Genomic DNA, 23,172 nt, shown 5'->3' with positions numbered 1-23,172 from the left:
GTGTGGCTCAGTGGGTTGAGCGAGGGCCTGCCAACTGGGGTGTCATGGTTGGGGGGTCACTGTTTGATTCCTGGTTGGGGCATGTGCCTGGGTTGCAGGCCAGGTCCCCAGCAGAGGGCGTGTGAGAGGCAGCCACACATTGATGTTTCTTTCCCTCTCTTTCTCCTTCCCTTCCCCTCTCTCTAAAAATAAATAAATAAAATCTTTTTTAAAAAGTGAGGTACAGATCACCCCTTCTTAACTTTTGAATCAAAAAGCCTCACCAGAAAAGGGCATAAAAACCTAATTAAGTAACAGCCATATTTTTTATTGACATTGAAAAACCCTGTTTTTTCTTACTGATTATCCAAGTCCCTGTTTTACTAAAGACAAATTAGTCTTTAGAAGACTAAGAGAAAGAGTCTCCCTCGATCTTATGCAAAATCTCTCATATCTCAATATCTCATATATATCCTTGACCATAAAAGTAACTTAATATATAGGTACCTAGAGAAATATGTACATAATACAAAGTGGCCAGCCCCTGCAGCTTCTCTTTATCTTGGAAAGACAAAGGAATGTGATGCTTACTTTGCAGATGCGTTTCATCGCTTTAATATATTTTTTCTGTTTATTAGAATAATACATGCTTATAGCAGAATATATGAAAAATACCAAAAATAGTAAAGAAAAAACACTCATAATTCCATCATTCATAAACATCCATTATTAACATTTTTGGTGAATTTCCTTTGCATATATAGCTTAGATAATCACCTCGTATATATTAATTTATCTTTCTTTAAAAATGATTTTATTTATTTTTTTAGATAGGGGAAGGGTGGGAGAAAGAAAGGGAGAGAAACATCAATGCGTGGTTGCCTCTTGAGGGCCGCCCCCCCTTCGCCTGGCCCTGGCCCACAAACCAGGCATATGCCCTGACTGGGAATCCAACCTGCGACCCTCCACTGAGACACAGCAGCCAGGGCTATTTTTTTTTTTTTTTTAAATAGCCTAAGTACTGCAATGTCCTTGTGATTCTTTTTGTCAATATGAATGAATTATTTCAGTTTGTTGGTTATTGATGGATGATAGCACCCTTTTTTTTCCCTTATTTTTCATTCATTTACCTTATATTGTTTTAAAATATGCTATTCTTAAAAAATGCTATTCTATGTATTTAAAGAATATATGTAATCTATGTGTAGGTTAGAAATCATTCTGTGTAAGGAATATCTGTGGACCCTCTGCCAATCCAAGTAGAATTTATTACTGATTTGTATAATAATCTACAGTTTTATTTCATCCCCTTTCTCTTCCAACTATTGTTTAAAGTTTAAAACTAAGCAAATTAAACAATTGAAAATTTAACCCTTTAAATTGATTTTTTTCATTTATGCTAATAGAAATCCAATTTTACCTAAAAGTCTCTATTAAGTATTTGTGTTGTGAGTCTATCACACAGCGAGGTACACTCTGTTTTCTTTGTGTTGGCTGCAATCTAGATCCTTGTTTTCCTAGGCTACTTCCTGTACCAAATTCCCTTTCGAAAGTTTCGTTCTTTTTCAACTCCAAGGTTCAAGGCCAGAATGACAGTACAAGCTTATTCTAGTATAAATTAATGTACAGAAAAAGAAAAAAAAAATGACCTCCGTATTTACTTTTTAAAAATTCATGATTTAGTAATGACTTTTAGGATTGAGAGCCATTTTATCAGTTAATGCTGAGGATCAGTGGTTTTCTAAGAACCTATAAAAATTAAAAGGCTTTATTTAAAAGGGTTGCAAAGTGGCAAGCTGGGTGGAGAGGGACAAAAAGGGAAAATTAATAGTATAAACAATAAAATATTTTCTTTTAAAAGGGTGACAAAGTTCCTGCTGCAAAACTTAGTAGTTGCGCGGCCTTGCACATTTTGTATATACTTCCTGCCCTAGTTTTTCTCATTTTAAAGTGGGATTAGCAACAATTTGCCCACTTTATTGGGCTTTCTGTGAGGTTCTATAGTGTTTGGGAATATGTTGTAAACAAAACTCCTACCCAAATGGTAAGTAATTGCTTCAAACAAAAACAACCTTGAATTACAGCGCGAATTTCCATAACTAAGTACTGCACCAGCTGAGACAGATGCTATTTTGTCTGATTCTCAGACGCCTTCCCGGGAATTTGGATAAAGCGGACAGAAGGTCCGAGGATTTTTCCAGCCCCCAAAGCTTTGTTTTCTGCAGTGACTGTATCCAATTATTCTCGTGGATTCTATCTTAACCCACTGCAAAGTTATTCACTTAAAGGCAATATGGCTTACTCAGCCAGTTCTTTTCCGGATCACCACGAAAACGGCCTCAAGTCCCAATCCTGGCTCCTCCTCCCACCCACAATGCACTCCTCTATTTCCTCTAGGTAGCTACTTTGTCACGTGTCACTCCACGAAGCGCGTTCTCGCTTAGCACATGCGCAGAGATCAGCCCACAGCTATTTATCTCCGTGGCAGCGGGGACGAGCGGAAGTTCTTGGGAGCGCCAGTTCCGTCTGTGTGTTCGAGTGGACAAAATGGCGAAGATTGCCAAGACTCACGAAGGTAAGCGGTTTTCCACTAGTTACATGTCTTTCCGGCTCACCAGCCTGCTAAAAGTCTGTCTTCATGGGTTTTTTTCTCTTTCTGTGGTTTCTTTTATGGGGACCGAGCCCTCGCTTCGGAGCCCAGGTCGTTTTTTCGGCGCCAGCCGCGCAGGCCACTGCCCCACGTAATGGCGTCCTACTTTTACACCCCCGACAGGCTCTTTGTTCCGTGTTTGGGTGCTGCTACTTCAGCGTTGCCTCTCTTCTCTGACCGTAGGGCCTCGTTTAAACGGCACTCTAAGAAGAATTTTAGGACAGGAGATCGGGAAAAGTGCGTGGGAGCAAAGTCTGACTTGTCTCTGGGAACTGTCGTCGGCATAGTTTGCATAGGAGAGTCAGAAAAACAACTGAAATACCGCACCGCTTTTCGGGCAGCCCTAAATCGAGTTTAGTCAAACCGAGGCCAATTACTCTTAATCTTGGCTAATTTGTGTCTTCAGGCGTCTAACTTTTTTTTTTTTTTTTTGGTAAGAAATGATTTGGGAATAAAATCTGTTTTTTCCCCTCTCCTTTGATTACTTTTAGTATAATCTTTTTCTTTGGAGACTGGTTGTTTTTGCAAGAGGGAAAGACACCTTTTATTAATGGACTAAGCTTTCGAGGTAGTTGATCGTTTTACGGAATACGGCGTATATGAAATAAGGAAAATGTTGGGAATAGGCTGGAGTTCATTAGGGAATATCCAGAAATGACAGGAAATAGGGTCCCTTTTTAGAAAAGATGAGGCATGGGGAATTGGAGCTGCAACCCTTGTTCTCTGACTTGGAATCTGAGATTTTCATGAAACACGAGGTTTCCAAGAGAGTCACTTACTTCACACGTCGTTTCTGGGTACCGGGCTGGATATTAGTCTGAGAGGTAATAAAGACTAAGACCATCAAAAGTTTTACAGTTACTGGGGAAACAGATGTGGATACACATTCTCGTTGTTTTACGAGGCAAATGAATGCTTAATTAGAAGTATAAGCAGCATGTTCTGGGAACCTGGGTAACGGAGTGATTAATTTATGCCTAGAGCTATTTCCTAGAGGAGGTGACTTGTCCTTGGTCAAAAGGATCATCTGTTTTAAATTAAGGGAGGACGTTAGAGCCAGATAGAGCGTCTTGTAACTAGGCAGGGAGTCGTGAAAGGTGTTGGCGATAGTGGCCTGTGGAAGAAAAAAGTACATGAATCTGGAAAGATTGATTAGGACCTGAATGTGAATGGCATTGAATAGTTGTGTCATCTAAAGGAACTGAAGTCCAGCTTTTTGCCATTTATGGAACATGCTAATGAGTTGACTATTTGAATTAAAAATTGAATATTTTTAATGTTAGGTATTTAAACTTTAAACACTGTTTTAACCTGGAAATGTTTATGGGTACTTAATTTTCTGTCTTTGGACTATCTCAATCATTCCTTTTGCAAAATAATCAGAAAATATAAAGATCTTGATATTTTTCATTCAGGAGTAGATTATTCATTTGGGACATTTTATGGCTTTGATTACTTGTTTATTGGTATCTTCATAATAAGGTACTTTTGGACAGGAAATGAAAGTTCTGATCAGTTTCCTGCATGTTAGAAACCCAGTTAAAAGCTTTGGGCTATAGAAGATTGAAATTCATTGGCCAAAATTGCTATTTTGGGGGAGTTTATGCTTTTAACTGATGCCATAAGTATTAGAACATTCAGTTTAACATCGGAGGCACTGTACAAAACTATTCATCACTATGGCGTATAGACAGGGTGGTAAATGTTTAGTAGAAATACACATAGTATTTACATAGTTTCTTGCTCCCTTATTGTTATTTTCATGGAGAACTTTGGTCCTTCGTGGCCCATCTCTGTTTAAGCCATCTCTGATAACCTGGAGCAGAATTAGGTGTTTTGGATTTTTTTTGTTTTTAATGCTAGCTACTAAAGCACTGTATAAATCTCCATTATATTACTTAGAGTATTCTATTGTGTTAAAACTTCTCTTTTTTACTTTGAGATTGTTGTGTGCAAGACTGTAACTTGGTATCCCCCAATAATGGATGTGTAATGGGTGCTGAATATTTTGTCAACATTTATTGAGATTAATTTGTACTGGAATTATTAAGGGAGTTTTACATAAAGGGGGGACTTACAATGACTTTTGAACATGGATATATGTTTGGCTGAGATAAGTGGGAAATAGGACTTACATTGGAAACCTCTAGCGGAGAGTGTTATTAGCATCAGATTAGGGAAGGCTTTGAATGCTGAGCTAGGTTTGACTCTGGCTTTCCAATGACTATTGAAGTGCCCTCCTCCTCCCAGGTAACAGGTTAATTTCTGTATTTTAGAAAGTCTTTGGTTACAGTATCAAGGATGACTTATATGGAGTACATATAAGTGGAAGAACAACTACTCTTCCTTAAGCAGTTGAGGTAGTTGAGAGGAGAACTTGAATTTGAGCCTCACTGGAACCACTTTTTAAATGTGTAATGCATTTGTAATTTTTTTTTTTTAGATTTTACTTATTTATTTATTTTTAGAGAGAGGGGAAGGGAGGGAGTATGAGAGAGAGAGAAACATCTATCAGATGCTCTCTCATGCCCCCTGGCCTGCAACCCAGGCATGTCCCCTGACTGGGAATCAAACTGGTGACCTTTGGGTTTGCAGGAGGAAGTCCAATTTATTGAGCCTCACCAGTCAGGGCCATAAGTTAAGTTTCGATTTAGAGTTGTCCATCATCCTGTTGTTTAAGTGAAATTATATAATCTTTTCATCCTAAATAATGTTGCTAGTAAAGACATTTCTTTGTTATACCTTCTAATTTATTTTTACTTTATTATTTTTTAAAAGATTTCATTTATTCTTAGAGGGGAAAGGGGTAAGAAACATCAATGTGTGAAAGAAACATCAGTTGGCTGCCACACTGGTCAGAGCATTTTATTTTTATTTTTTATTTTTTTATCCTCACCTGAGGATTTGCTTATTGATTTGAGAGGGGTGGGGAGAGAAACATGGATTGGTTGCCTTTCCCACATGACAGAACCTGCAGCCCAGGCGTGTGCCCTGGCTGGGAATCAAACCCCCAACCTTTTGGTGATGGGACTGCCATCCAACCAACTGAGGCACACCAGCCAGGATACGCTGCATCAGTAGTTTGTGCTTGAGGTTTGTGAGGTAAATAATACTGTATTTAAACTGGAGTGTAGTTTTATTGTTGTACCTTCCTTCCTGTGTGGTTCTTCTCACAGGCTATTATTTCCCATCATGAACCAAACTGATGATTTTTTTCCCTCACTGTCCTGTCCTTTTTAATATTTCTATTAGGATCAGCCCTTAACATTCTCTTTAAACAACCTGATTATTTTCACCTTGGCCAGTGTGGCTTATGCTTTCCAGTATTGAAATATAAAAATAAGTAGGCTTATTCAAATGAAATGTAATCTTTTGGATCTTTCTACATGTTAGATTGTGTCAAATGTGTACAATTATTACTGTACATAATCTTGGTATCCAGCAGTTCTTTAGATATTGCTGACTTTGGCAAATGAGGGAACACTTTTGTTTTGGAAAGAGGAAAATGAATTATCCAAAAATTTCCTGGCTTGTTTTGCCACTATCCCTTGAATAGATATTTTTTGGCATCACAAAGCTGAAAAGTTTTTTTTCCCTAATTATTTATTTGCAGAATGGCTGGAATAGTTATTTCACTTTTCTGCATTTTCAGAGATTTTTTTCCTGTGTTCAGGTAGTTACTGCTTTGTAGATTTCTTCTTTGTTCTTTTTTATTAAGAGAGAGAGGGAGGGAGGGAGGGAGGGAGGGAGAAAGCATCAATGTGAGAGAAACATTGATTGGTGGGCCTCCATTCGCACCCAGCACCCAGACTGGGGACCAAACTTGTAGGCCAGTTGTGTGACCTGACTGGATTGGGAATTGAACCAGTGACCTTTCAGTTTGCAGGATGATACCCAACCAACTGAACCACACTGGCTGGGGCTTTGTAACTTCAGTGTGAATGTTGCTAGGGGAAAAAAAAAAGTTTAAAAGATTGCTTAAAGATTTTTAAAAGGATTTTTTCTTTATAATTTTTAGGAACTCAATATTAATCCGGAGTTCATTGCTTAGGGATTGATATCTGTAGTATTAAGTAAAATAATTTACCAGTATAGTTAGTTGTCCTGTTGAGGTTTTATTTAAGGAAAAGGCTGAGAGGTGGGATATTTTTCTGGATGTCTTTTTAGGAGTCTTAACATTTGAGAAATCCTTGCTCACCACTTGCTTCTGGTTGGTGCAGAATAGATGACACTTTTGGACTCTGACTAAAAGGTGTTGGCGAGTAGTTAACATCCAAAGGCTATGCCTCTGCAATATGTAATGAACAGTGATTAAAAGCTTGCAAATAACCTATATTAAAAAATGAGGAATAAAATTGCATCAAAGGAAAGGAAATGCCAGAAGCTGGACTTAACAATATCTGAAGCATAGAAATAAAAGGCACAGAAGGGGGAACCAGCAGAGGGACAAATTTGGTTGTATAAGGTGTGACCAGTGGTGGTTAATCTCAGAGTTTATTTATGTCTTAGTTTAGAATGCATGCAGTAGATAAGATGTTCCCCATCTTTTCCCAGACCCCCAGTTCTTTTCTGCGGTACTATCTTTAGATGTCAGACTGAATGTGCAGATAAGACATTTGATATATTTATAATAAAATTGTAACTTTAACATTTATCACATTTTCCTGGTTTTAAAAGTAATATAGTAATTTTTAAGTAAATGGAAATAATTTTTTGAATGAATTGAGATTTCAAATGGTTTGACTCACAGGTTTATTCATTAATTCACACTTAATGTTTACTAGGGAAATATTTGTTCTTTGGTAGTTGACAATATTCCTAAGATCAGAATTCCCCTCCAAAAATAGGGAAATTACAGTTGAATAATGACATTTCTTTTCTGTAGGTCATTGGAGCAAATTTCATTTTTAAAATGTATGTTTCTATCTTAACATTTAGAAGATTTTTACCTTATCTAATCAATTAACACGATCAGTAAGGCCAGAAAAGTGATAAAATAAAGATTTAGAGGAGTTAGAACTTTTTGAGGTTGAAGATGTTTCATAAAAGAGCTAAATTTTTTTGTTTATGTGTAGCAGAGGACCCCATTTCGGAGAAGAGAGAGCATTTATTTTTTGTCGCGTTGTGGTCAGAAGTCTTGGTTTCAAGGGGCCAGAAGAAAGAAGAACCAAGAATGAGAAAAAAGGGTGAAGCTTAAGAAAACCATGCTTAATTTTTTCCAACTTTATGTTGATAACTGCAGATATATGCAAACTAGAATAGTGAAATGAACCCCCCATGTTGCACCCATCACCTAAGTTCAAAAGTTAGAAATTTAGGGCCTGTCCAGGCTGGTGTGGCTTAATGGATTGAGTGCTGGCCTGCGCACCAGAGGGTCGCTGGTTCCATTCCCGGTCAGGGTACATGCCTGGGTTGCAGGTCGGGTCCCCAGTGGGGGTCATTCGAGAGGCAACCACACATTGATGTTTCACCCCTTTCCTTTCTCTCCCCCTTCTCCTCTCTCTAAAAATAAATAAAAATCTTAGGGCCGATTTTGTTTAATCTGTATACTGGTCCCTTCTACCCTTACTGTTACTGTGAAGCAAATTCCAGATGTATCATTTTATCTGTACATTTTTCAATGTATATCTCTCAAATTTTATTGCAGCTAAGAAAATACTCAGCGTTGAATTTTGCTAATTGCCTCATAAACATCTTTTTCAGTTTGTTTGAGTCAAGTTCCAAATAAAAGTATATATTGTGAATAGTCTTAAATCTTCATGTTCCTTCTCCATCTCTTTTTCTTTTTCCTTGGAATTCATTTGTTGCAGCACTTTTTTGTCCTGTAGAATTTCTTAGTCTGGAGGGAAAGGCAAGAGGGCAGTGAAAACATGCAGGATTACTTCTCAGCCTCTCCTACCACTTCAGCTGCAGTCAAGGTGTCAGGAGGCCTACAGCAAGGGAAGCTTTAAGAACATTATGGGCTTTAGGAATGAACTCAGTTCTGAAATGATACTTCAGGTTTAGGCTGGACTAGCCATGGCAAGGAAATGTAATAGGACTTGCAAATTCAGATGCTCTCCCTTTGTAATTTTAATGGCCATGATATACTCTCACAGTTTTCTAACAAGCTTAACTTCCACTTGAAATGGTTTTGTGTGAGGAGTCCCAGGGATACATGTATCTTAAAATAGAATACCAATTTAAGAAGAACCTCACCCATGACAATTTACCCCCAAGGTTTTTCCTTGAGTGAGGCTCTTTGGTAAATATAAGTCTGATGCTAAAATAGTACTTTGATTTCCCATCTAAGACTTTTTAAAACCACTTTCAGACTATTCCAACTCTGGGGATTTGAAGGACTACCCATAACTTCAATTTTAGGATTCCAAATCTGTCAAGATAAAGAATCCCTGCTTTCTTTTTAAGTGTTCAGCATCATCAGGAACCAAGAGTCCTACCATATTCCTCCCCTGCCCCCACCGAGTTTTACGGATGGGGGTTGGGGGGAACAGAAGTAAGGCATTCACTGGAAAATAAGATAATTTACAAATCCACATTATTTCTATCTCCGGACATTCTTTAACACCATGAGACAAATTTTAATAAGCTCACCTCAGTTTTTTATTTTACTTGTTTTGTTAATCTCTTCTTCATTTCATCTCAAATTTATTCTGCCTCTGTTATACAGAATAGTACATTTCTCCTCTGTGTATCAAAAGGACTTTTCTAAGTTTTTTACATTAAAGATACTTTTATAAGACGCAGCAATCCTGTTCCTAGGTTTTTACAAAACCGAGTGATATTAAAATTTATGTTCTTACGAAAACCTGTACACGGATGCTTACAGCAGCCTTATTGGTAATCTGTACAAACTTCGGACAACCTGAATGGCTCTAAAGAGAATGAATAAACAGTGTAGTACAATGTAATAACTACGTGGTAATAGGCACAGATTATTGAATACACAGAACAGCAGCAAGACTGAAATCTTCATGGGTTCAGATGGACTTGGCAGTCAGTCCTTTGTGTAACCACTAGAAGGTCCTAGTCTCTTGTCCAGTCAGTGACTAGCAGATAGTATCCATTTTTATTTATCTTTACACTTGTATGTCTCAAACTACAGGGAGTCTAAATTTGGAAGGGATTAGGTGGGAACAGAGGATTTATGTTGATTATAATTGAAGTAGGGAAAGATTAGCAGAAACATCTCCTTTGTCCTTCCCCTCAAGTCTTTTATTTAATATTTTGGGCCTCTGGTTATTATTTTTGGTATGTTCTCTTATTTTTTATATTTGGCAACACATTTTATGCATTGATCATTTGTTGTCTGAAATTGTCTATTTGCTCATTTTTAGTCAGTTTGTATTTAAGAAAGTACAGGAGGCTCTAGCCCCTGTGGCTCGGTTGGTGTGTGTCTTGTACACCTCAAGGTCGCTGGATGGATGCCTGGTCAGGGAACATACTTAGGTTGCCAGTTTGATCCCTGGTCCACTGGGGTGCCTATGGAAGGCAGCTGATCAATGTTTCTCTCATTCTCCCCCTCCCCTGGCCCCTCTTCCTCTCCCCCTCCCCGTCTTACCCCTTAACCCTTCCCCCTCTGTAAAAATCAATGAACATGTCTTTGAGTGAGGAATTTTAAAAAGTACAGGAATACTTGCATACCAGAAGCTATAATTCAGTGAGATAGATTCAAAAATAAGGAGATAGAAGACAACTTTGTCTTTCTGAGATGTAAAACGTTTAAAAAATTTGAAGCTGTGGAATTTCACAAACCATAGCTGACATGGATGAGGGAGAGAAAAATTTGGAAAATTACTTTTAATGACTTCTACAGGTTGGAAGTACATTTTTATCATGAAATAGTGTAACATACAGAAAGTGTGGGAAAAAATACAATAACACAATGTAACCCATTGCCCAGCTTTAACAGTTCTTCTGAGTTTGTGGGATCTGTTGTCTGAACTTTGTGGATATCATGATATTTATGTAAATGTGCTGTAGTTTACAATGCATAAACAAAACCCACTTTTTATCCATAGTTTCAAGCAGATACAGAAATACTACTTGGTTTGCATATAAACATTGAACTTATAAAACCTATATACATTTAGTAATGAACTCCCCTCAGAATTAATTACCTACAAACAGCTGCCTAGCCCCAGAAGACTTTGAGCTAGGTGTAATTTTTTTGCTAAATTTTGATGTAATAGGAATCCATTTGTGATATACATAGACCTGATATGGCCACTAATTCAGTAGTTTGTGTATCTTTGTAATTAGATAACTCTATTGCTAACCAGTAAGTACATTAAATTAGTAGGTAAAATTTAGTAGATGAGGTAGTTCTTGAATAAATATCATCCAAATAAAGGACTAGATGCTGAAAACTTACAATGGAAAATTCTTTAGCAGGAAAATAAGCTGTGTGTGATGTACTAAGTGAGAGGAAAAAGCAAGCTACGCAATGAAAATGTGTAGTATGATGCAATTTTTGTGAAACAATACCCTTTTTCTTGTTTCTTTCTTGTATATGAGCTGCAAAAAAAACTGTAAAGTGAAGTTCAAAATTGGAAATTTTGTTAAGGGTGGACTGGGGCTGGAAATGTAGGGGTGAAGGACCCAATTACGAGTTTTCCAGGGTGTTAATAATGCAGAAATCTTTTAAGTTGGAGGTTCTGACGTACTGTATATTATAACAGGTGCTTCAAATGGTTGGTATAGAAGTGGGATTGCAGACTATTTGGCTGGCCTAATTCACCCACTTGTGTTTACTGCTTGGACCTGATGGCAGTAGCATTTATGGTACTTTAAAAGAACCTATTTACTTAGAAGTGATGATATATGTACCTTGTGGTTTATAAACCAAGTCTCAAGTATTTCAGAAATGGAAATGGACATGAAGAAAATGAAGAGTATTTACCCTTTAGCCAATTTTGCTAACCAACATTCTTCTGTGTTGTAGGAGAAAAAGTATGTTTGGGGGTGTGCTGGGGGAGGAGGGGAGCAAATATGATTTTAAAATTAAAGAAAAATTACTTCAATCAGGAAAAGTAGAGAGAGGAGTTAAATGAACCACCCAGCTCAGATGAGGATATTTGTGAGTAATTATGGCAAGAGGTCCTAGACTGCCTGGGCTCCTGTAGCAGTTTTGAGGGGAGCTATGCCTGAAAAATAACTGTGCAGATGATGGTCCCATGACACTTAAGATTTTGATCTAGTTACAGCTACTAGTTCAGTAGCAAACCTGTTGAATTGTTTTGAGTTTGACACTTGCTTGCTCCCACTCTAATGGGGAAATGTGGCCCATCTGTACCTTGGACTAGGAACTGTTAGTACATTTTCTGCTTTAAACCACACCCATTTTGAGGAACTACAGAGGGTTTTCTCTTTTAGCTTGGGGTGTGGGTGATCATTTGCATCTTTTTCCTTTTGGATCCTTGCAAACTAGTAAATGAGCTTTTAAAAATGTCTGGTATTTAGTTGAAGGTAATGAGCTGGCAAAAATGAAACTATTTGTTAGGCTACAGAAACCACTGGCAGCACTGGCAGAAACTTTGTTTCTTTCCAAACTTATGTATTATCCAGATAATTAAATAAAACATGGATTTGTAATTTAAAGTTCCCTGGTGTCAGGAAAGACTAAAAAAAGTTGGAAGACTAAAGATATGACAACGAAATACAATGCCTGGTTCCTCCTTGGATTGTGGATCAAAGGAAAGAACATCTAGGAAAGGATGTTACTAGGACAATTAGGGAGCTTGGTAGGTAGATTATATATTAGATGATAACATTATTAACGTTTAATTTCTCGAGCATGTTAATCTGTTGTGGTTATTTATATAGGAGAATGTCCTAGATCTGGAAATACATGCTGAAATATTAGGAGTTTTAAATGGTTTAGAAAAGCTACATGTACAAACATGTATTTGTTTTATCTTTTATTTACATAGTTGATGAATATAGATGAAGCATATTGTGGGTGTTCATTGTATTTTAACTTTTCCTAGTCTTGACTAAATTAAAAATTGAGAAGTTTGGGAAGCAGTTGAGAAGAGTTGGTACTTAATTCACCAAATGTGCATCTTGTGAAGTCAGACCTGTGGATAGAACATGGTGCTTGGGGGGTGGTATAATCCTTTAAAACAACCCTTTTTGTTGTGGGAAACTGAGAGAAACAAGTTTAAATACTGTATTAATTAGTAGACAAAGAACCTTTCCTTGAAGGTAGGTAGATATATTGGTTCCAGATCTCAGACACTTAGTCATTAAACTGAGAAGTGTTATGATAGTTGCAGCCAAATTGTGTACAGTTCTGAATTCCATGCTTAGGAATTTAGACATTATTTTTTATTGTTTCACTGTTCAGAGTGTGATACTTGTTGTTTAGGATATGACCTGGAAGCTTGTTGGGGGTACAGAAACTTGAGTCTACTCCAGGCCTACTGAATTTTAACAAAATCTGTAGACAATTTTTTGTACATTCAGGTTTGAGAACCATTCTCTCTAGTACTGTTTTTACATTTCTGGTTAGTGTTGAGTTTAAATAACCTTGACTGTTGTAGTCAACATCAACAATATTATTTTTTAAGTTGGAGAAAGCTTTAGAATTCAACAATAATTTAATAAAAATTGGTAACTCATTCTTAAAGTAAGAGTAATTTGTGGTTGATGAAATAGTAAGCATCTCTTCTGTATGTATTTTCTGTTGAAGTGGAGGAGCTATATTAAGTGTATTAAAAATCAGTACTTTATATAGTTCTTCTAAGCCCTTATATGGTATAATTATTTTAAAGTTTCTGTATTTAGTATTTTGATAATACCTAGTAGGGAAATGTGTTGAGTGCTCTTTGGAAAATGAAATTAAAGTCTGTGTTAACTTGTTACAGATATTGAAGCACAGATTCGAGAAATCCAAGGCAAGAAGGCAGCTCTTGATGAAGCTCAAGGAGTGGGCCTTGATTCTACAGGTTATTATGACCAGGAAATATATGGTGGAAGTGACAGCAGATTTGCTGGATATGTGACATCAATTGCTGCAACTGAACTTGAGGATGTAAGTACAAAGTATATGAGTCAAGCTTTTTTTTTCCTTTCTTTTCTTTTTTTTTTTTTTTTTTTTTTTTTTGATGGTAAGAAATATAAAGGAATTTTGTCTTTGAGTCATCTGGTTTAATCTGGGAGACATTTTGGAGATTGGGAGCTCTTTCTTTTGGAGGATAAAACTGCTGCAAGTATTCTTCCTCTCTAAAGTTCAAAAACTTTTGGAAGTGCTCAGTTCTGAATCTTTATGTTAAAACTAATTCGTTTACTAGTAAAGCACCTGCAAGTCATTAACTGTTGTAAATTCCTGTTACCTGTTGAGCTCTGTCTAGAGTAACCCATGTGAGAAGTGACTTTCAGTCCTTGTGACCTGATTTCTGACTTGTGCTTGGTGTTCTTTGTCCTCCCTTTCCCTTGCCATTTTAATATGAATAGTCTATTTCTTACTGATATTAATGGGCTCTGTGCCTGTTTCAGCTATTCGGGAGGATGACTACCTCTGATTTTGAAATATATCCCTTAAAATGTTTTTATATATCCCACATAGCTCACATTTTGTCAGATCATCTCAAACATTGAAATTTGGTGAAATAGCTTTCCATTTTTGTGTGATTCAGTAACAGACATTTTATTTATATAGATAGTCAAACTTGTTATTTTTATGACATTCAAGTCACACTTTATTTTGTAGTTGGCACATTTTTTAAAAGATTTTATTTTTAGAGAGGATGGAAAGGAGGCAGAAAAAGAGGTAGAGAAACATCAATGTGTGAGAAACATCAATGGGTTGCATGTTGCATGCCTCCAGCAGGGTACAGGGGACATACCCTGACTGGCAATCAAACTGGGAACCTTTTGGTTTGTAGGCTGGTGCTCAATCCACTGAGCCACACCAGCCAGGGCTGTAGTTGGTACATTTTTTAAAAAGTAAATTGAAAAGTCTCAAAGATAAAATTTCTGGAAGCCAGTCATACCTTCTGGTAAGAGACAGTGATGGCTGTGTGTTCAAGAAACTGAGGGGGCATAGGTGTTTCTTTTTTCTTCCTTCCTTTCTTTTTTTTGTTTTTTAAGACTTTTACATTTATTTTTAGAGAGAAAGGGCGGGAGGGAGAAAGAGGGGAGAGAAACATACGATCCATTGGCAACTGGTGACCTGGCGCACGAGCCAGGCATTTCCCCTGACTGGGAATCGAACCAGTGACCTTTTGGTTCCTGGGATGATGTTCAACCCACTGAGCCACATCAGTCAGGGCACTTGTTTCATTTTTAAATGAATGTTAAGATCTTGAGGGTTACCCACGGTTGCACTTCTTACAGTAGTAAAATAGTGTAACATTTTTCTGTTTAAACATACTTTGGGGAACAAATACTTTTAAAATTGATTATATTCTACTTGTGTCTGTGGCTAGATCATTTAAAAAAAAATGAGTTAAACGAGGAAACTGGAGAGTTTTAAATAAACTGTTTATACTTTCTAAATTCGAAAAATTTTATCAAGCCTTCTATGAGAAAACAAAATGCTCAGATTTTTCTAGCTCATACCTATTTTATTTTAATTGGCTTCCACAGAAAGCATTCCTTGTTTAATATTTTTAAAAATAAAAGCTAAGTTTAATTTCTTTAATAGTGTTTTTTGAGTTGGAAAGAAAACTTGTGTAAAAGTTTTATGAACAAGGGTTCAGATGTCGCACTTATGTCTTTTGATTTCATGTTGAATCTTAGTATTTTTTCTAATTTTTAAATTATGATGTTTTGTTTATGGCTTTTTGGGGACATTCCATTGCAGGATGATGATGACTACTCTTCATCTACAAGCTTGCTCGGTCAGAAGAAGCCAGGATATCATGCCCCTGTGGCATTGCTTAATGATATACCGCAGTCAACAGAACAGGTGACTTTTTTTCTTTGTTAAATCCAGTTTTTTTTTCCAGCTAAAGAAAACTCTTAATTCCATGGGAGCCCACTTTGAGTCATGTTATTAGAATGTTTTGAGGAGAGTTGATTTGGGAGAATTAGAAATAATACTTAGTTAATTTTATAAAGGTAATCATTTTGTGAAGAATTGAACTATGGAAATACAGATGGATATTATCTCATGTCTATATATTTTTTTCATATTCACATTTATAAAATGAAAATATTTTATTAGTAGGCACTTATTAAACATTTTACATTTTTTATACTGTTCTGATTTTTCTTTATAGTACTCTAAAGAGTTATTTAATAAAGTGGGTATTAAGTGAGACATCCTTCTTTTCAGTATGATCCATTTGCTGAGCATCGACCTCCGAAGATTGCAGACCGAGAAGATGAATACAAAAAGCACAGGCGGACCATGATAATTTCCCCAGAGCGTCTTGATCCTTTTGCAGATGGTAATTCTTTCCCACTTTTCTTTAAGTATTCACAAATTGGTTTGTATTAAGTTGTCTTTAGCCCTTTGATTTTTTTTGGCATGCTTATGAATTTGCTTTTCTTTTTAAAAACCCCCCTTATTATAGATGTATATAGATTTGGTTGAAGTCACAGATGCCATATTCTTCATCTTTATAATACAAGTTTTCTTTCCAGGTAGAAGGACAAGAAAATAATGAGCCAATGCCATAGAAACGCAAAGGGTTAAAGGTTTTTCTTTTACTTTTGTTTTGGGTACGCTTTCTATACTTGGAACAAATATGTTTTTCTGCTCAAAATACTTTCAAATATTGAAAGTTTTCATTCCAAAGCCTAGATTTTAGGATTGTTACTTTTTAGAAACTGTTTCTCACATTAGAGCTCCCCCTATATTGCTCTAAATATAGTTTAGTAAATGCACCTACTTTGCTTTAAGCATACTTAAAATTAAAACAAAAGTATGTATACAAAGACTTTGATATTTTTAATAGTTGGAGTTTGTTTTGCTAATTTTAGAGTGCAGGTCAGCACAAGGGGCATAGTGAGCCTGATGGAAGCTTTCCTCAGGTGAGTGAGTTTCAAAATCAAATTAGGTGCCTGTTTCTTAAAATGAGATTCTGCTGCAGGTTTACAAATTAGACTTTCAGCCTGCATGAATTAGTAGGGATATTCTTTTTTTACTTGCATAATTGTAATTGATTTAAACATGTATGTCAGAATTCACAGGCCCATACTAACTGTCCTTAATTTCTTTCCTACAGCAGTACTGCTATATGCCAGTCCTGTCTGCATTCTTAAGGGTGCAGTTCAACACATCCTCTCTAGATTATGGTGAAAAAGTATTCCAAAGGAAGTCTTTTCAGAGCTAGTGTCAGAAAGAATGACACTATCAATTGGGCATGATCTTCAGCATAGGAAATGTCTTAAGAATTTTATTATCTTCCTAAATTGTGTTGCTATACTACTGTATAGCTAATTATCACACTTCTGAAACGAAGTGTGCCTCTGTGAATCTTGTTATATACTGTTTGGGCTTCTTTAAGATATTTTGAAGTTTGAAAAACGAATATTGAAATTTTAACCAAGAGACTAACACATCTCTTCGTACACCACTTGTCTTGTGTGCATCATAATAACCGGTAGAAAGTAATATATTCAAGTAATGTGTTTTCACTTGTAATTTATACTTTATAAGAAAATAAAAATTTTTCTGGGTCAAGAAAACTATATATAAAGCATGAAGCCCTTTTTTAGTAACCTGACGTGAGAATAAGATTATAGGTGTATTTCTAAAAATGAGATTTTCTAAACTATAACTGTTTAGAACATTGTATGAAGAACTTACCTAGTTAATAGTTACTTGTAGTCAGGATTTTAACATCTTGCAACAGGTAATGTTTTGAATATAAATATCTTTCCAAAGTGTTACTAATGGTAAAGAGATAATTTTCTAGGCTTCTATTCTGCTGCTTGAAGTCAGAACTGCTGATGGAGACAAAGGCACGAAAGTGTACGTATTCCGGATTAGCAACCCAGGAACCCATCACTTCTGAAGACTAAACTGTGCTGTCATTTTGCTTTTATATGCATTAAAATATTTGTTTTAAACTGCTGTAGATATGTTTGTGTTCAAACAGGTTAAATTGATCAGCAAACTCAATAAAAAGTAAGATATATAATTATTAAAGTTTTCCATCAAAAAATAAATTAAATGATTATGGAATAACATAATATTAGAGCAGGGCAGATAAATCAATTAAACCTAATTATCTTTTATTTATTGTACTCTTGTCCTGTTGCTGTTCTTTTCTGCAGGAGGGAAAACCCCTGACCCTAAAATGAATGCTAGGACTTACATGGATGTAATGCGGGAACAGCATTTGACTAAAGAAGAGGTATGAACCTGCTTTTATTTTAATGGTTGTGAAAATATAAAGAAAGTTGAGATTGAGAGACTTTTATATTTTTTTATTTGCTGCACAAGTGATTCACTAGTATTGATAGAAGTTAAGCTGAGGAAAAAACTTAACCCAAAATTCTAGCACCTCCCAAATTAAATTTTCATTTTTCTAGACCCTTTTTTAGTCCCTGGCCCCTTGGCCATATACATACATAGTACCATTATTTTGCTGTGTACAATGTGTACTTTTTCACCCAAATTTTTGAGGGAACAATAAGGATGGGAGTTACACATGGGTCTAACGATTATGTGCCATGGGTTTAATGTGCACAAAAACGTGGCTGTGCATTATGCACGACAAAATACGGTATCTTCTAATGAGTACCTGTGTGGGAAGGACTGATAATGTGTGTCTCAAGCCAGTGTTTAAGGGAAAGCCAAGTAGCGAAGTCATTCCTTGAATAGCATCTCCCATAAGATTGAGTTTGGATGTAGATGGAGAATTCTGAAGAGTTCCTGCTGGTCTACAGAGATCACTTGTTTTAATAGTTAGCCTCCGTAATTTTATTATGAATATATAATAAATTTGTTGTATGGATAAAGTGGGGTGATGGAACGCCTCTTGAAAAATCATAGGATAAAGTAAATGCATTTGTTAGGATGTTATATATAATATTTACAGAGCTATAATTTAAACATTTTCACTTTTATGAAAAAGATTTTATTTATTTTTAGGGGGGGAGAGAAACACCAATGTGTGGTTGCCTCTCTCTGCACTGGGGACCTGGCCTGCAATGCAGGACACATGCCCTGGCTGCTGGGAATCAAACCGGCCACCCTTTGGTTCACAGGCTGGCACTCAATCCACTGAGCCACATTAGCCAGGACTAAACATTTTCACTTTTTACCACTTTTCTATCTTATTACCTAGTCTGAATTGCTATCTGTTTGAGTTTTAATAAAATTTTTCAATGGAAGTGTTTTGATTTGGCACCACTGACTGAAGATTTACTTCACTAACTATATAAAGTACAGTGCTCTGTGTTATAAATTTTGTATTTGTTCATCTGCTGTGCAGAAAGACATTGTATAAAACTGGAAATACAGAGAAGAGGGAAAATAAGAAGCAGGGACTGCCAGTAGCATAGAAAGGAGAGTGAATGAAGAATAAAATGACACTAAATAGAAATGATTGTACTAATGATATAAAAAGATAATTGAAAATGTTTTAAAGGTACTCACTGCTTATTCAAATGTTTTTAGAGAGAAATTAGGCAACAGCTAGCAGAAAAAGCTAAAGCTGGAGAACTAAAAGTCGTCAATGGAGCAGCAGCATCCCAGCCTCCCTCCAAACGAAAACGGCGCTGGGATCAAACAGCTGATCAGACTCCTGGTGCCACTCCCAAGAAGCTCTCAAGTTGGGATCAAGCAGAGGTGATTTCATTTTATTTTTAATACTACTTTTATAATTTTTTTTCTCATAGGAAATGTATTAGTCTGCTCGCATAACATGTCAGGATATCACAGATCGGTAGGCTTAAACAGACATTTACTTTCTCACAGTTCTGGAGGCTTGAAGACCAAGATCAAGGTGCCAACTGAAAATTGAGATTTTGAACAATATATGTTCTTCACTCACCTAGTGGAAAATTTCCCATCTCAGTAATATATACATTCTTTTTAAATGTAAAAATACTGAGTTTTAAATTTAATACGGTATTTATGCAAGATTGCAAACAAAGCTAGAGCTCTTATGTTGGATAGAAGAGCATTCAATTTTAAAGCAAATACACAGCAACAGGGGTATCCATTCTGCGGCCCAAGATGGCTATGAATGCAGCCCAATACAAAGTCGTGAATTTACTTAAAACGTTACAACATTTTTTTGTGATTACATGTCCTAGTGTATTTAATGTGTGGCCCAAGATATCTCTTCTTCACCAAAAGGTTGGACACCCCTGCTATAGTATATGTATGAGTGATAATTTAAATACAAAATTTGTTTTTCTTAAACTAAATCACCTACTGTTTTGATATGGTATTGTCTGCACTGTGCAGGTTCTTTTGCTGTCGTGTGCTTAACTGATGCCCTATATCACTTACTACTCAGTCTCTAGTCGAATTGCCATGTAACCTTTGATTACTTAAGCCTTTTTTTCACTGATCTTGCTAGCACCAGCTATTGCAAATGTGATTGTAAATTATAAATTCATCTTAAATATTGAAATCATGTGGCACTATGTAGTTATAATTACCCAGGTGATCCAAAACATGGTTGGGTTGTACTAATCAAACACAGAATTGAACAAAAATGCAAAAATAGTGAGAACTCTCAATGGGCATGTCTCTAAGCCCCCAGTTTGAGAACTAGTGGTATGACTAAAGCTTAAATTCTTTGATTACAGATTTATACAGGGAAACCTTAGTGACTTTCCTAAAGTTATAGAACTAATAATGCCAAAGCTAAGATTCATACTCAAAATAAAATTTTTTAAAAACTAGGGCTTCTTTACTGCTCCAAATTTGAAACTTTTAAGTTGTGTTTAGTTATAAACATATTTTCGAGAAAGTAGGAATCTCTTAGAGTAATCCAATCTAACTTAATTATAAGGAACAGAACTAAAGCATTTATTTGTTTAAATTTTTTTTTTTAGTTTTTATTGAACTTATTTGAGTAACATTGGTTAATAAAGTGATACAGGTTTCAGGTATACAATTCTATAACACATCATCTGTATATTGTGTGTTCACCACTCACAATCAAGCCGCCTTCTGTCACCATTTATCTCCCCTTTACCCTCTTCTACCTGCCCCCACTCCCCTTCCCCTCTGGTAATCACCATACTGTTACCTGTGTCTATGAGTTTTTGTTTTTGCTTCATCCCTTCACCCTTTTTCACCCAGCCCCCTAACCCTCACCTCTTAGAGCTGTCAGTCTGTTCTGTTTCTGTGAGTCTGTTTCTGTTTTATTTTATTCATTAGATTCCACATAGACGTGAGATCACATTTAAAGTTTTTTAACAGAAGCTTTCCAGTTATATTTATGTAGGTATATAGATGTGTGGAATAAAAATGCGTTTGTTCTGTTAAGACCCCTGGACATACACCTTCTTTAAGATGGGATGAGACACCAGGTCGTGCAAAGGGAAGTGAGACTCCTGGAGCAACCCCAGGCTCAAAAATATGGGACCCTACACCTAGTCACACACCAGCGGGAGCTGCTACTCCTGGACGGGGTGATACACCAGGTCATGCGACACCAGGCCACGGAGGTGCAACTTCCAGTGCTCGTAAAAACAGATGGGATGAGACCCCCAAAACAGAAAGAGGTACTTGTAATGGAGTCTGGGCATATGTTTGGGTGAAATGTTGACTTGATGAGTGGTATATTTATAGGCTGAAGTCTGTTCTTCCTAATCCTGGCTAGATAGGCAAATAATCAGCTGCATTAGGGACAAAGAACTGAGCAGATCACATGACTAATTCTTTTCCCTTCTTGAAGAGGTTTAAAATTTATTTTAGTAAAAACATTAGGAAGTAAAGTTTGTAGATCATCATAACCTTGTTTTTTTATTGTAGTAAAATACACACAATATGAAACTTACCATATTAACCGTTTTAAGTGTACAATTCAATGGCATTAAGTACATTCACAGTGTTGTGCAGCTATCACCACTATTTCATCATCCCAAACAGAAACACTATACCCATAAAATAATAACTCCCTATGTTTGTTTCCTCCCAACCCTTGGTAAACTGTTTTACTTTATGTCAGTATAAATTTGTCTAAATTATTTTTTGTGTAAACCATTTAAAGCTGTTTTTATGAGAGCTGTATCAAGTTAAGATTTAATAGGACATCTGCTATATTAGAATTTTATAAATTTTTTAAAAGATCATTTATTTTTAGAGAGAGGGAAAGGGAGGGAGAAAAAGGGAGAGAAATATCAACGTGTGGTTGCCCCTCACGCACCCCCTACTGGGTACCTGGCCCTGCAACCCAGGCATGTGCCCTGACTGGGAATCAAACTGGCGGCCCTTTGTTTGGTTCATAGGCCAGCATTCAATCCACTGAGCCACACCAGCCGGGAGAATTTTCAGTAATACAGGGAGATCACTTAACATGTAGTGAATGAAAGAAGCAGTATAGAATTGTACGTGCAGAGCGGTCTCAACTGTGTGGAGAAATGAAAAGTGGCTCAAGAGACGTAAAATGGCTGAGTTCTGATATTATGGGTGGTTACAAAAATACTTTGTTTTTCTGTTCTTAATGTTTGCTGTGTATTGTTTCTGTAATCAGTTGAAAAGAAACAAAATAGTGAAGAAGGGATAAATATGAAACATTTAAACCTAAAATGGGCCTCCATTTTAGGAATATCCTGTTTTTGAACTTGATCAGTTTGGGTATGTTAGCTGTTTAAGAATAAAAAGTGAATTTTTGACAGTGGGTAAAATTTTAGGCTTACTTACTTTTTCTCTTTAAAGATACTCCTGGGCATGGAAGTGGATGGGCTGAGACACCTCGAACAGATCGAGGTGGAGATTCAATTGGTGAAACACCCACTCCTGGAGCCAGTAAAAGAAAGTCACGTTGGGATGAAACACCAGCTAGTCAGATGGGTGGAAGCACTCCTGTTCTGACCCCTGGAAAGACACCAATTGGCACACCAGCCATGAACATGGCTACCCCAACTCCAGGTATTAACTCTGTAACTGTCTTGTATCCTAAGGACCTGTGTAATGATAAATACTTGCCCTATAGATTGTTACAGAAATTTGTTTTTTCGGTAGGTCACATAATGAGTATGACCCCTGAACAGCTTCAGGCTTGGCGGTGGGAGAGAGAAATTGATGAGAGAAATCGCCCACTTTCTGATGAAGAGTTAGATGCTATGTTCCCAGAAGGATATAAGGTAATAACATGGAATATGACTGTGTTGGGTTTTAGGATACAAATTTTATTTTAAATACCTTTCAAGAAATTTACAAGTCCAGTTTGTGCTGGCCTTGCCTTGATTTATTCCTGTCATTCCACTCTTTTAGTTATTTCCAAGTATATTTATGTTTCAAAACATAATAGGAATGAAAACTAAATGACATGAAGCTTTTTATCACTTTTGGAAGGTGAAAAATCTCAAGGACTTCTAGGGCCATGTACTTTGAGAGATGTTCCCTTGTGGGTATGAGATAGCTGCTGCTTCAGTTTATCAGTCCCGGGAGCAAGCTT

At 36.5% G+C, this 23,172-nt stretch overlaps 1 protein-coding gene across 5 annotated transcripts in view; it reads left to right on the top strand.

Annotated features, from left to right (window-relative positions):
* The window catches only part of SF3B1 (splicing factor 3b subunit 1), a 53,846-nt gene that overhangs the window by 18,729 nt on the left and 11,945 nt on the right, over nucleotides 1–23,172 (top strand). For 2 of the 5 annotated variants that reach the window (XR_008426202.2, XM_024563709.4), the window contains exons 2-10: nucleotides 2,377–2,554; nucleotides 13,498–13,664; nucleotides 15,438–15,542; nucleotides 15,912–16,026; nucleotides 17,861–17,940; nucleotides 19,209–19,379; nucleotides 21,037–21,274; nucleotides 22,431–22,643; nucleotides 22,737–22,858. Coding sequence is in view for 3 of the 5 variants with exons in the window: in XM_024563709.4 (XP_024419477.1) it covers nucleotides 2,527–2,554; nucleotides 13,498–13,664; nucleotides 15,438–15,542; nucleotides 15,912–16,026; nucleotides 17,861–17,940; nucleotides 19,209–19,379; nucleotides 21,037–21,274; nucleotides 22,431–22,643; nucleotides 22,737–22,858 (1,239 nt within the window). In the remaining 2 variants the exon portion in view is untranslated. Of the gene's footprint in view, nucleotides 1–2,376; nucleotides 2,555–13,497; nucleotides 13,665–15,437; nucleotides 15,543–15,911; nucleotides 16,027–16,078; nucleotides 17,734–17,860; nucleotides 17,941–19,208; nucleotides 19,380–21,036; nucleotides 21,275–22,430; nucleotides 22,644–22,736; nucleotides 22,859–23,172 lie in introns of those variants that run through there. The other 3 variants (XR_006656072.3, XM_024563710.4, XM_045198603.3) reach the window with 3 other exon arrangements.

Source organism: Desmodus rotundus, chromosome 2 (genome assembly GCF_022682495.2).
Source record: "Desmodus rotundus isolate HL8 chromosome 2, HLdesRot8A.1, whole genome shotgun sequence".
Lineage (NCBI taxonomy): Eukaryota > Metazoa > Chordata > Mammalia > Chiroptera > Phyllostomidae > Desmodus > Desmodus rotundus.
The sequence above is the reverse complement of the archived record's forward strand: the minus strand, read 5'-3'. Positions and strand labels throughout refer to the sequence as shown.